This window comes from Phaenicophaeus curvirostris, chromosome 1 (genome assembly GCF_032191515.1).
Source record: "Phaenicophaeus curvirostris isolate KB17595 chromosome 1, BPBGC_Pcur_1.0, whole genome shotgun sequence".
NCBI classification, from domain to species: Eukaryota; Metazoa; Chordata; class Aves; order Cuculiformes; family Cuculidae; genus Phaenicophaeus; species Phaenicophaeus curvirostris.
Window position 1 is genome coordinate 98,561,095 of NC_091392.1, and position 11,261 is coordinate 98,572,355.

The 11,261-nt window shown below is 47.4% G+C and overlaps 1 protein-coding gene across 1 annotated transcript in view; it reads right to left on the reverse strand.

Moving 5' to 3' along the window:
- The window catches only part of POU2F1 (POU class 2 homeobox 1), a 114,857-nt gene extending 106,736 nt beyond the window's left edge, over nt 1-8,121 (reverse strand). The window contains exon 1 of the mRNA XM_069869495.1: nt 8,049-8,121. Within this exon, the coding sequence (XP_069725596.1) occupies nt 8,049-8,112 (64 nt within the window). The 5' untranslated portion in view covers nt 8,113-8,121. The remainder of the gene's footprint in view (nt 1-8,048) is intronic.
- Between the last annotated feature and the right edge of the window lie 3,140 nt (nt 8,122-11,261).

Consider the following 11,261-nt stretch of genomic DNA (forward strand, 5'->3'; position numbering starts at 1 on the left):
AAACTGTCCCCAGACCAAGCTTTCTGGTACTTTATCTGAAGCATGCATGTGTACATGCATTGGGGATGGGGTAGGAAATCGTTCTGGAGGAATTGGTAGAGGGGGGAGCTAGCATTTCCTGGCATTTCCATATCTCTGCAGCCTTATAAAGGAGCAAATTCAAACACATATTCAAACCCATGTCTGAAAATTCAAGTAGAAGTGATAACCTAAAGATCAGCAGATAAGAAACAAAATTATGACTAATTACAAAGGCATCTTTGCAACAGGATTCCTGAAAGAAACCCAAATCTTATTTCTCATTCACTAAACTGTATTAACTAATAATATAGAAACGAGCAATTCAAACATCTGAGTAATTTCTACCTGTATTCACTGCATGCTCCTCTCCCTCAGCCTATATCCAAGTAGCATAAAACTGCAACTGCACACTGGTATGGACAGGCACAAATTACTAAGTCACACAGTATTTTTCAGATAAAAATGAATCATCAAAAGGACTAAGATAACAAGTAGCGAAGGAACTCACTGCAAAAAGGACAGTGGCTTCCTAACAGCTCTTAAAGAAAAGGAAGGGAAAAAAGAAGCAAGCTCTATCTCCAGCCTGATTCAACAGGTTTTTCTATGCTTATTTTTAAGTCTTCAACTGTATTTACTATTTTAGTAACTTAGCTGTTCATATTTTCCTTTTCTGAAACTTTATGCCCTGTCAAACAATGTCAAACATGCTACATATGCTACTTCATTTCTATACAGTCAAATCTAATTTCTGAGAAGAAAAAAAAATAAAGGAATGATGAGCAAAAGATTCCTTGTCACAATATCACAATTTATAGAAAAGATAAATCTGTCTCTCAAAGTGATCATATTAAATGGCTGAAGCAGTTACGCTTGGGGTTTTTGTGGGTGGCTGGTTGCTTTTTTTTTTTTTAAGTTGCTTTATAGTGGTACCAGTCCAAAATGTAGCAGAAGTAATAGCAGCTGTAATTTCCAAAGTATTTTTGACAAAATGTCGTTATAAGCCACAGTCCTTTTCAGAGACATGTCTCACTGTTAGCAGCACTAAAATAATGGGAGCCACTCAAAGATCTCATCCACAATTTTTATTTAAGAGTTTCTGCAGTGGCTACCATTAATGCAATCATACCTGTGGACAGCACAAACCATGTCAAATATTCAATGTCTACTGGTTTCTAAGCTGCTGTTTTACTTTGGTGCAGTTTCATCACTGCCTTCAGTGATCTATGCACAGCCTGCTGCTAGAATAGGGTCTGCAGTATAGTGCCTATGGCTACACATTCCCATCACTTCCCTTGGGCCACTATCATTTTAGATCAACTGGAGCTCATCAGGTCAATCAACTGTGATTTCATAGTGGTTTATGCTACTCAAAGCAAAGCTATGCGATCCAGCTATGCTTACTGCTGCGTTTGAAAAGGGGAAGTTTCATTTCTCTTCCTTTTTTCCCCTTCCTCCACTTTCACTCACACAGTTCTACCCTCTCTTGCACCTGAAGGCATTCATTGAGTCAATTTCAACTCACAAACCAAAGATCTAAAATTATCTGGGGCTAGTTTTCCACCAGGTTAGCAAGTTAAGCTAGAGCATCCTGGAAACCAGTAAGTGCTAGGTTAGGTGCCAAGTAAGTAGTAGGATCACATGCTTGAGAGCATGACTCCTCATTTACGCCAATAGGAAAGCCATGAGAGAGAAAAATTATGAGATGACTTGGGTCAACACGCATGCTTCTTGCTCCCTTCCTTGATTGGTACTGCTGTTTGTCTAATCTCATTGTAAGCCAGTTCAGAGAGCTAACCAACAAAAAAACTATTCATTATTTTTGGCACCGCTTGCTTTCTGCCAATTCAATTCCCTGAGCTAGCGTGGCAAAGGAATCAGGCAAGCATCTGCACCAGTGTAGAGAAGGGGGCAGGAACACACAGGGAGATGAGGACAGGCTCAGGCTGATTTAAACTGTCATTGAACTGCATACCCTACAGCAGATCTACATCACATTGTAGTTAGAACTGACAGTAATCTGTGCCTGTACAACAGGAGGCCTTCATCGCTGATGAGAGCACACGGACAGTACCAGCACTGAAATGTTTTAAGCAAAGTTTAACCTGGGCACAACCTTGCATGATTACATATAAAAGCAGAAGACTCATGGTACCCTTACCTTCAAAAATACTACAGAACATCAGCTAATTATTCCCTCAGCAAGACCTTTGTGCAAAGGTGCTCTATTGTTCCCATTACACAGATGTAGCCCAGAACAGCAAAGCAAGCAAAACTGGTGACTAACTCAAAACTGGAACCCAGCACCAAACCAACACTTCATCACTCCACTGTGTTGTTTATTAAGACTATATTATTTCAATTAGCCAGTAGCAATCTATAAAAAACTCCTTTTGCAAAGGCTCTGTAATGCACTACAGAGCTCATAATTTATAACACAGTTATGTTAACAAATATGGATATTTCCTGGTTATTTGTGAAATAAGAAACTAGGGAAAGGAATAATACCAAGATCTTAAGTAATTATTTCCTTTTCTACAGAGAAAAATAAATATGCATGAAGCAGCATGAGGATTTATTCACACAGGAAATTTACTGCAAAGAACTACAGAAAGAGAAATACATTTATGTACACTTCTTTTTCTCAGATTAGCAATTCTCAAACACCTTCAAGTGAAACATAAGCAATTACTTAATACATACTAACCAAGAGCAGTACATTTCCTTAAATTTATCTCCCGTACTCAGTCCAACAAACCCCAGGCTTAACTCGCCCTGTGTAACAGCACAGCACAGCACAACAGGAAAAGAGGTGGGAAAATTTGTGAACACAGAAGCAAATCTCTGCAGTCGTAAACAGCCAGCACTGTAAGTCTATCCAGCTACACGAGATAGCCTTTCATCCACATACTAGCTTAAGCACCCAAACCAAACATATCACATTTGGGACACTCAAGTCATACTTAATTTTGTTCAACAACTCCTTTTGACAACAGCCTTGTCACAGAGACTGAAGATATGAATGTCATAAAAGACAGTCATTTGCCAGGACTGTCACCGATTCTCAGGATAAAAATAATGAAGCTGTAAGTGCAAACAGCAGAGGCTGTCTAATTGTCAGCTGTATAAAATATCAGTATCAAGATTATTGTCCTATAGGCAACAATTTGAGAACAGAAAATAATGCTGGGGAAAAAAAGATAAGAAAATGAACTGACTAGATTTGCAGTTTTGAAGTCTAAAACTCCACAGGAGCCCAAATTGGAGGAAAGGAAAGCAAAGGAAAACTTACTGTGTGCTACAAAAAAAAAACTATCATGAATTTGCTAGAGAACCAAGAGAGAAACCCAAAATGTCTTGGAGAGAAGATGAATTCCACTTAACAGAAACAAGCTGGATGGCAGATCAACAACTGTATTCTGGACAGCATGAGCAAAACATTTACCCCAAAATTCTTTGCATCCTCACACGTATAAGCACAGAGGAGACAGCGAAAATGTGCTACTTGAAATATGGAATTTATAACTTGGAATCTGACAAAGATTACTTCAGCGACAAAGGTGTTCAACATCTCATTTTTCTTGGCAATGCATTATTACGATCAAGCAGAAGTAGGAACACTTCTTCACCAAACAGAATATGTGGGTGCTTTGTAGGTTTGATGGATAGATTGAGTTGAAAGCTACCTCACCAATTCCATCAAGTGAAGGAACTACAGACATCATCACCGTTACTTGCTAAGACAAGCATTCAGAAGCTATCCAGATTCAGCATCAGGAAGTCAGCATTAACACTTATTTGCTTGAATTACTACTGCAGGCTAATCTTTGAGAAATTGTTAGAGACAACAAACCTCAGAATTTCCTTCTAGGAAGCGAGAAACAAGCTCCAGCTTCTCTAAATGTGAAAATGCCGTATCGACACACACCTTCCCAATTCTGCTCCATTTGAGGTAGCACGGCTACTAACAAAGCTTAACCTATTTTCAAACTAGCTGTTAAGATTGATAAGTTTTGGTTAGTTTTAAAAAAAAAAAAAAGGAAAAAAAAAAAGAGGAAAAAGGCAGAGACACCTTGATAACTGAGAAGAGGTAACGAAGGAGTGGAACTATTTCATGGGAAGGACAAGCCTTCTTTCTTCTGTCCCTAAAAAAAATAAAAGCTGCAAGGACAGCCAAAATAGAACATATTCCCCTGGTAACAATTAAGAAGCACTGGAACAGCAGCACAAACCTCCACCCTCACCACACCCCCAGGTAGAAGTGAAGAAAAAGAGGCTCTTACTTCCCCACCCACCACTGATAAAGAAGATCCAAGAAGCAGCTTAAAAATCTGACACCTGCCAGTGATAAACTAACATAGAAGTCCTGACTCAAGACTGAAGGGTAATACCCACGCACTGGTCTTGGCACCTTCTGACAAGTGAGGAAGACACCAGGGTTTGGGAAAGGGGCTTCCTGCTACCATGCTGCCTACAGGCTTCACTGGTAGCAGCACATTTCTATCCACATCCCATTCCAGTAAAATTTTATGCTACAACACAGCCACGCAAATGTATGTTTGAGAGAAATATATCCGTATTTTGGCATGTAAATACCTGAATTCAGAGTTATAAACCCCAGCCCAGCGATAAACCTGCACAAGGCCACTGTCCAGTATTCAAAACTATAAAAATTACTAAAACGTCAGTGACAAAGAAATTTTGTTTGCAAGATGCAATGTACATTTTTATCACGCTGGATAAAATATCTAGAGTCTCAGCAGTGGTTAAATTGCTGCTATAAAGGAAATTGTCCTCAGATAAATGGTTTCCCTATGAGAAGGTTTCAGTGTTACACCTCACCCCAGGTCAATAAATCAAATTAACTGCACCTTGTCCTCTGGCCAATGACATCATCGGCTTGACCACATCTTGTGAAGCGAGTGCAAAAACATATGCTATTTAAGGCATGAAATCATATCACTGCTTTTTGTCCAGGCAGCCTTGTGCTGTTGGTCTGTGAAACGGTCAGTCACCTGAACAGTCTCATTACTGCTTCTACAGATTTTTTCCTTCTAGTATTCCAGGCCTGTCCTCACCACGAGTGAAGAAAAAAAATAAATAATCCAAGTAGTTATTTTTGAAACCAAAATGCTTCTCATTAGCTGCAGCGTAGTATTTTGTGACAGATCAAATTTGGAAGCAAACTACAAAATATGCCACCTGCATTTGTATACGAACACTCTTCCGAGTTATGTTTCAAAGATGTTTACATGCTAATCTGGCACAGCTACTTTGAAGTACCCTGCTGTTAGGTCCTCTTTCTCCACAGGGTGAAAACAATGGTCACTAATGAAAACCCATACAGTTTTAGCTGAAACCTATCCCTGCATAATATTTTTTTTTAACTTACTGCCTCTTTCTAATAAAGTAGTCCATTTGTTTTCTTTCTAAGCAGACTAATATCTGGTTGAAAACTGAATTACTCCAGACAATTTAAGAGGATTAATTTCAATTTTCACTTGGTGTTCTTACAACACAATCACAGAAAACTTATCTTCCTTTCAAGGCCCTGTATTGCCTAGTGCAGTATCTTCTGCCTTGAAAGCCAAATCTAAATGAAAGGGAGAAAAAAAAAAAAAGGCAACAAAAAAAGCCAACCCAGAACAGTCAAAGATACAAGCAGTGACAAAAGCATCTGACACACCGCACTGTTAAAACTGCATCCACACTAAGCAAAAAGAAGGTGAATAAGATTATCTTCAATGTATTCAATTCTGTTTGTGTTCAGAGGGAGGAAAGCTGTTCAGATTTTGAGTGTCTTCTATAGCTCTCTCAGTGCTAGGAAACGTAAATTAGAAGCAACTCTCCTTTAAAGGAAAAGAATCAAGGACAAAGGGACCAAAAAATGCCCAAGCCTCTGAAAAGCAGATATGAAAGGAACAGCTTTACAGTCTTGAGTTGCTATAAATTAAAAATAAGCTCCTTATTTAAAAGACATGAACGTTTGAGAATCTACGAGCAGATCTGATGCTGCTCAAGCCCCAGGAGGTTTTTGTTTTTGCTGGCAGGGGTGCAGTGGAGATGGGGGGGTCATTTTGGTTATTAGTAAATAAATCAAGCAGCAGAGAGCGAGGCCTAAGCGCCTGCCAGAGGAGCCAGGGCCTAGCTCTCCCCCCTCCCCTCCTCTCCTCACACAGCCTGGGTTTGATCTCGGGGCCCTGTGGGTTGCCAAGAAAATTTAAAAAAAGCGAGAGAGCGAGAAAGAAGAATCATATTGAACCACAAAAGCACATGGGGCGAATGTAAAATATAAACACGGCGTTGGGCTCTGAGTGGCTGTTATTAAAGGTCTGAATTACTAAACATGAGAGGCGGGGAAAGCCAGGCGGCCATTTCAATAATATAAACCTCCCCGAATTAGACATTATTCAAATGAGGAGGAGAAGGAGAAGAGCGAGCGAGGGCCGGGACGCGCACCCCAGCGCCAGCGCAGCGGGGCTGCCCGCGGCGGGGGGACCCCGCGCCCGACCCCCGGCTGCGGGGGGGAGGGGCAGGAGGGCAAACCCGGCCCTGGGGGGGGAGAGGGGCGAGGGGGGCTGAACCTGCCCTTTGGCGGGGGCAGATTTAGATAAGAATCCAAACCGCGCTGCCGTCCCACCCCTCCCCGTGCCTGCAGGCCCCCGGCTCGGGGAAGGGGCGGGGGGGACGAGAAAACCGAGCCTTCCTCCCTCGGCCGGCCCCAGGGCCCCGTGCCCCGGTCCAGCGGCGGGTGTCCCCGCTTCCCACGCCGCCAATATGCAAAGCGGCTTTACTGGGGGCGTGCGGGCCGGGGAGCGCGTGTGTGTCGCCCCCGACCGCTCCGGGGTGCGGGGACGCCTCTCCCCCGTTCCAAGCTTTCCCATCCCAACCGCTTTGGGGTGCGGGGATATCTCCTCCCCCCAGTTCCTGGCTTTCGCACCGCCACCCCCATTCCCAGGTTTGCCACCTCCGACCGCTTTGGGGTGCGGGAGTATCACCCCACAAGCACACTCCCCCCCCATTCCCATCTTATCACCCCCCCACCATTCTCGATTTATCCCACCCGAACCGCTTAGGGGTGCGGGGATATCTCCCCCGCTTCATTCCCACCTTATCCCACCCCGACGGCTTTAGGGTGCGGGGATACCACCCCCCCTCAGCTCATCCCACCCCGACCACTTTGCGGTGCGGGGATACCATCCCACCTCCCATTTCCAGCTTATTCCACCGAGACCGCTCCGGGGTGCGGGGACACCACTCCACTCCCCATGTCCAAGCTTATCCTACCCCAACCGCTTGGGGGTGGGATGCGGGGTTACCTTTCTCCCCCCACCCGCAATTCCCAGCTTATCCCACGCAGACCGTTTCGGGGTGCAGGGATCCCACCACCCCCCCACACCGGCCTCCATCACCCCATCCCCCCCCTCAACCACCACCACCCGCCACCTCCCCCGCTCCACCCCGGCGCGCGGGTGGGCGCGAGCGCGGCTCCGCGTGCGGGGCAACAGCGGGAGCGCGGGGGTCTAGGGCGGCGCGGGGCGGGGGGGGGGGGGGGGGGGCGCGCGCGTTTCTCCCCCCGCCTTCACTCCCCCCCCCAAGCCCCGCACCGCGGGGTGCGCGTGCCGCGCGGGGAACGCCGCTTCCCGCCCCCCCCCAGCCCCTCACGCCCCATCTTTCTCTTCCCCCCCTCGTCCCCACCCTCCCCCCGCCACGCGCTGCCCCGGGTGCGAAAGGGAGTTGCGGCTCCGCGTGCGGGAGCGCGGGGTGCGCGCGTGTCTCGGTGCGTGTCTGTGTGTGCGTGTCTCTGTGTGTGTGCCTGTCTTTTTTTTTTTTTTTTTTTTTCTTTTTTTCCCCGCGCGGGGAGGCTTGCTTTCCTTCCCCCCCCCCCCGCCGCCTTCCCTTTCCCCGCTCCCTCCTGTGCCGTTAATTATAATAATCCTGAGTACTAATAAATTATGCTAAGCGGGGCGGGCGGGGGGGCCGCGTGCCGCGAGTATGAATATGAATATGTAAAACGCAGTAATGATTACCTGCCGCCGCCGCCACCGCCGCCGCCGAACTCTCATCTTGACTCGCTGCTCCTCCGTCCGCCATTTTGAATATTTTAACCAAAATCGGCCGCCCGATAAACCCTCCCTCGCTCCCCCCCCTCCCCGCTTTCTCCCTCCCTCCCTCCTCCGCCTCCTCCTCCTCCTCCTCCTCCTCCACCCCCCCCCCCGGCCCCGCGCGCGGCCCGCACTGCGCAGCCGCCAACCCCCCGCCCGGCGGTCTCGCTCTGCGCATGCGCCAATCTCTCCCCCTTCCCCTCCAATGCTCCCGTACTGCGCAGCCTCCATCCACCGGCCGGCCGCCTTGCTCTGCGCATGCGCTACCCTGCCCCCCCGTCCCCCCCTATTGCGCAGCCTCGAACCCCCTTGCCCGGCCGCCTCACTCTGCGCATGCGCAGTTGCCTTCCTTCGCCCACCCCGCCCGGCAGCCTCGCTCTGCGCATGCGTAATCTGCCTTCCTTCTCTGCCTCTGCTACGCAGCCGCCCCCCCCCCCCCCAGAGCTGCCTGGCGTCCTCGCTCTGCGCACGCGCCACGCGCGCTCTCTTCCCCTCCGCCCCCCCGCCCCCCGCCCCCCCTATCGCGCAGCCTCCAACCGCCGCCCGGCTCGCTCTGCGCATGCGTCATCCACGCGCGCCGTCTCGCGCTTCTCCCCCCTCCACCGGGAGCGATGCGCGCATGCGCCGAGCGAGCAGGCCGGGGCTCTCTGCCCCCCCCCCCCCCACGCCCCTCCGCGGGCTGTTGGCGCGCGGCACGGCGCATGCGCGGAGCTGGAGTCGTGGGGTGGGGGGGCTCCGCTTAACCTTAACAGCGTTTCGCTCGCGTCTCCCCCCGCATTCAACGCGATGCGGCGCTAAGCGGGGGGGGGGGGGGGGGGGGAGCGCATGCGCACTGGGGGCTGCGAGGGGGCTGGGGGCGCTGGGCTGAGGCTGAGGCGGGGGCGGGAGATGCAAGGGGGGAGCCGCTCCTAACAAATGGGGGTCATTCCAGCCCTGCCTCCCTTAGCCCAGGGGGAGCAGCGGCTGTGGTTAGCCCTGGTACTAAAAGAGCAGGCGTCGAGGTGACAACGACACCTCCACATGGAACGCGGGCTGGAACACCAGGGAAAGGGGCTGTGTGGGAGCTCTGCTTCCCCGAGCGTCACGCAGAATTAATCCCCCGTGAATTAAAAAAAAAATATGAATGGCACGGAGAGAAAATGAAAGAACAGGACCTGCAGTGGTCCGCTTTTCCTCTGGAAAAAAAGAAAAAAAAAAAAGCAATTGCAATTTCTCTCTTTGAGAAATCCAGTGGAACGTGGCGCCTCGTTCCGGGCTAAGGCACCTGCTGGAACGATGCTCCTGGGGTGTCTTTCTCAAATATGTTGTCCTTTTCCACTTCCCACATCGAACTGGGGTTCGTGCCTCCCTCAGTGAAAAGAAGAACAGTAAATAATAAAGAGACCGGAGGGACCGAGAAAATACAATCAGCTTTATAGTCAAGGCTTCCAAATGAGGACAAGCAATCAGCTAAACATGATGGCAAAACTTGGTGCCGATTCTTGACGCATTTGGCAGAGTAAAAATAAAGCTTGCTTATATTCTTAATATTGCATAAATATACATTATCCCTGAGCTGTGTAATGTACATCTGTAAAAAAAAGAGAAGAAATGGAAGGTGGTATAGGGTAGCATTCATTAAGGGCTCAGTCTTAACATTTTCCAAGTCATTAACTTCGATGGGTCAGAGTCCAAGCCAGGTTTTCCTTTGGGGCTCAAAACCTTGCGGAATAAAAGAAAATGCCAAGGATCCGTTCTTGCACGCTAGTGCTGAAGAAATTATGAGGCAGTCACTAGATTTTTTTTTTGTTTCATTGGTAGGGAAGAGCCAAAAAGGAAAGGCTGAGGGAGGGAGACAGCAGGGTTTCTCTCCAAGGACTGAATCAGAAAGGTAATTTTGTTATTTTTATTTAAAAGTAAGTTCCTCTGGTAATGGGATTTTTTTTTCTCTTCTGTAACGTCTTGATACTGTAGAAAACATTAGTGGAAATAGACTGTGCTATGAAGGAGCAAAACCCTTCCCCTAACACTAATTCTGCTCTCACACACTCATTTAATGATATTCCATACCAGTAATTAAGCAGGTTGTCTTGCAAAGATCCGTGTTTAACTTGCAGAACTGAAAATGTAAACAAAAGCATATTGTTGTTCTCCTGTTCTGTTCAGCCATGATCCTCAGGGCCAGTTAATCCAGTTTTATGGCCAGGTTATACCAGCACTGCAGCACACAGTGGCTGCACCATGACAGATAAAGGTGTAGAGAAAGGGCTGCCTAGATTAAAACTGCACAGCTCTAATCCTGCCTACACTGAATATTTTCTCCCGTATCTTCCCATCTCACCCGTAGACTCTTCTCAGTCCTGCATGCTACTTCGTAGTAACCTCCTCTCTGATAGCAGAGGCTACTCGCTGGGGAGAATTTGCTCCCATTACCACACCTGATTTAGCCTTTGCTCTTGCTCGGCTTCTGCACAGTGAGCTGGAACCCACAACTGCCGATGAAGAGCTGTCTGAAAACAAATAGTTATTAGGGTGGTTTTATTTCTAGTAGTTACTGACCTGCTCTGTGTTTTCTAATTGACCAGCTATAAAGAGAACTTCATTCTGTTTAACCACACATCTGCTTTCTCACTATCTTTAAATGTTGCTCTGGACCTATGTCTGCATCCTCTTCTCCAGTTTACTTTGAATGCATCTCTATCTGATGCCTTCCCCAAGGTGTCATACATCCCTGTGGCTATATATCCAGGAAAGCTGGCCAAATCATTAGTGATGAATAATTTATCAAATAAATTTTACCTCTATTTCAGTTGTGAGTTGTCTGTGAACAGCTTGTGATTTCTGCAAACTTACTGTTTGATGCTACTTGCCAAATAGCGCCTGACTGGTGTCTCACTCGTGAGCAACTTGCTGGAAATACTTGAAATTTGAGATAATTGGACACAAAGATGATATGAAGCTTAGTCCTACGAGGATCTGAGCACTCTGGATTCATTTCACAAAAAGACTTAAGTGGGAAACCGAGTTGTCTGGTTGTCTGGCCAGCTCGCGCTGCTGGTTAAGAACACGCTTACATCCTCTGCTGAAACAGTCCAAAGCAGCGAGCTCTGCAGTATATCGGTGTTAGCTGTTTTGACTTTGAGCCAGATACCTCGTAAT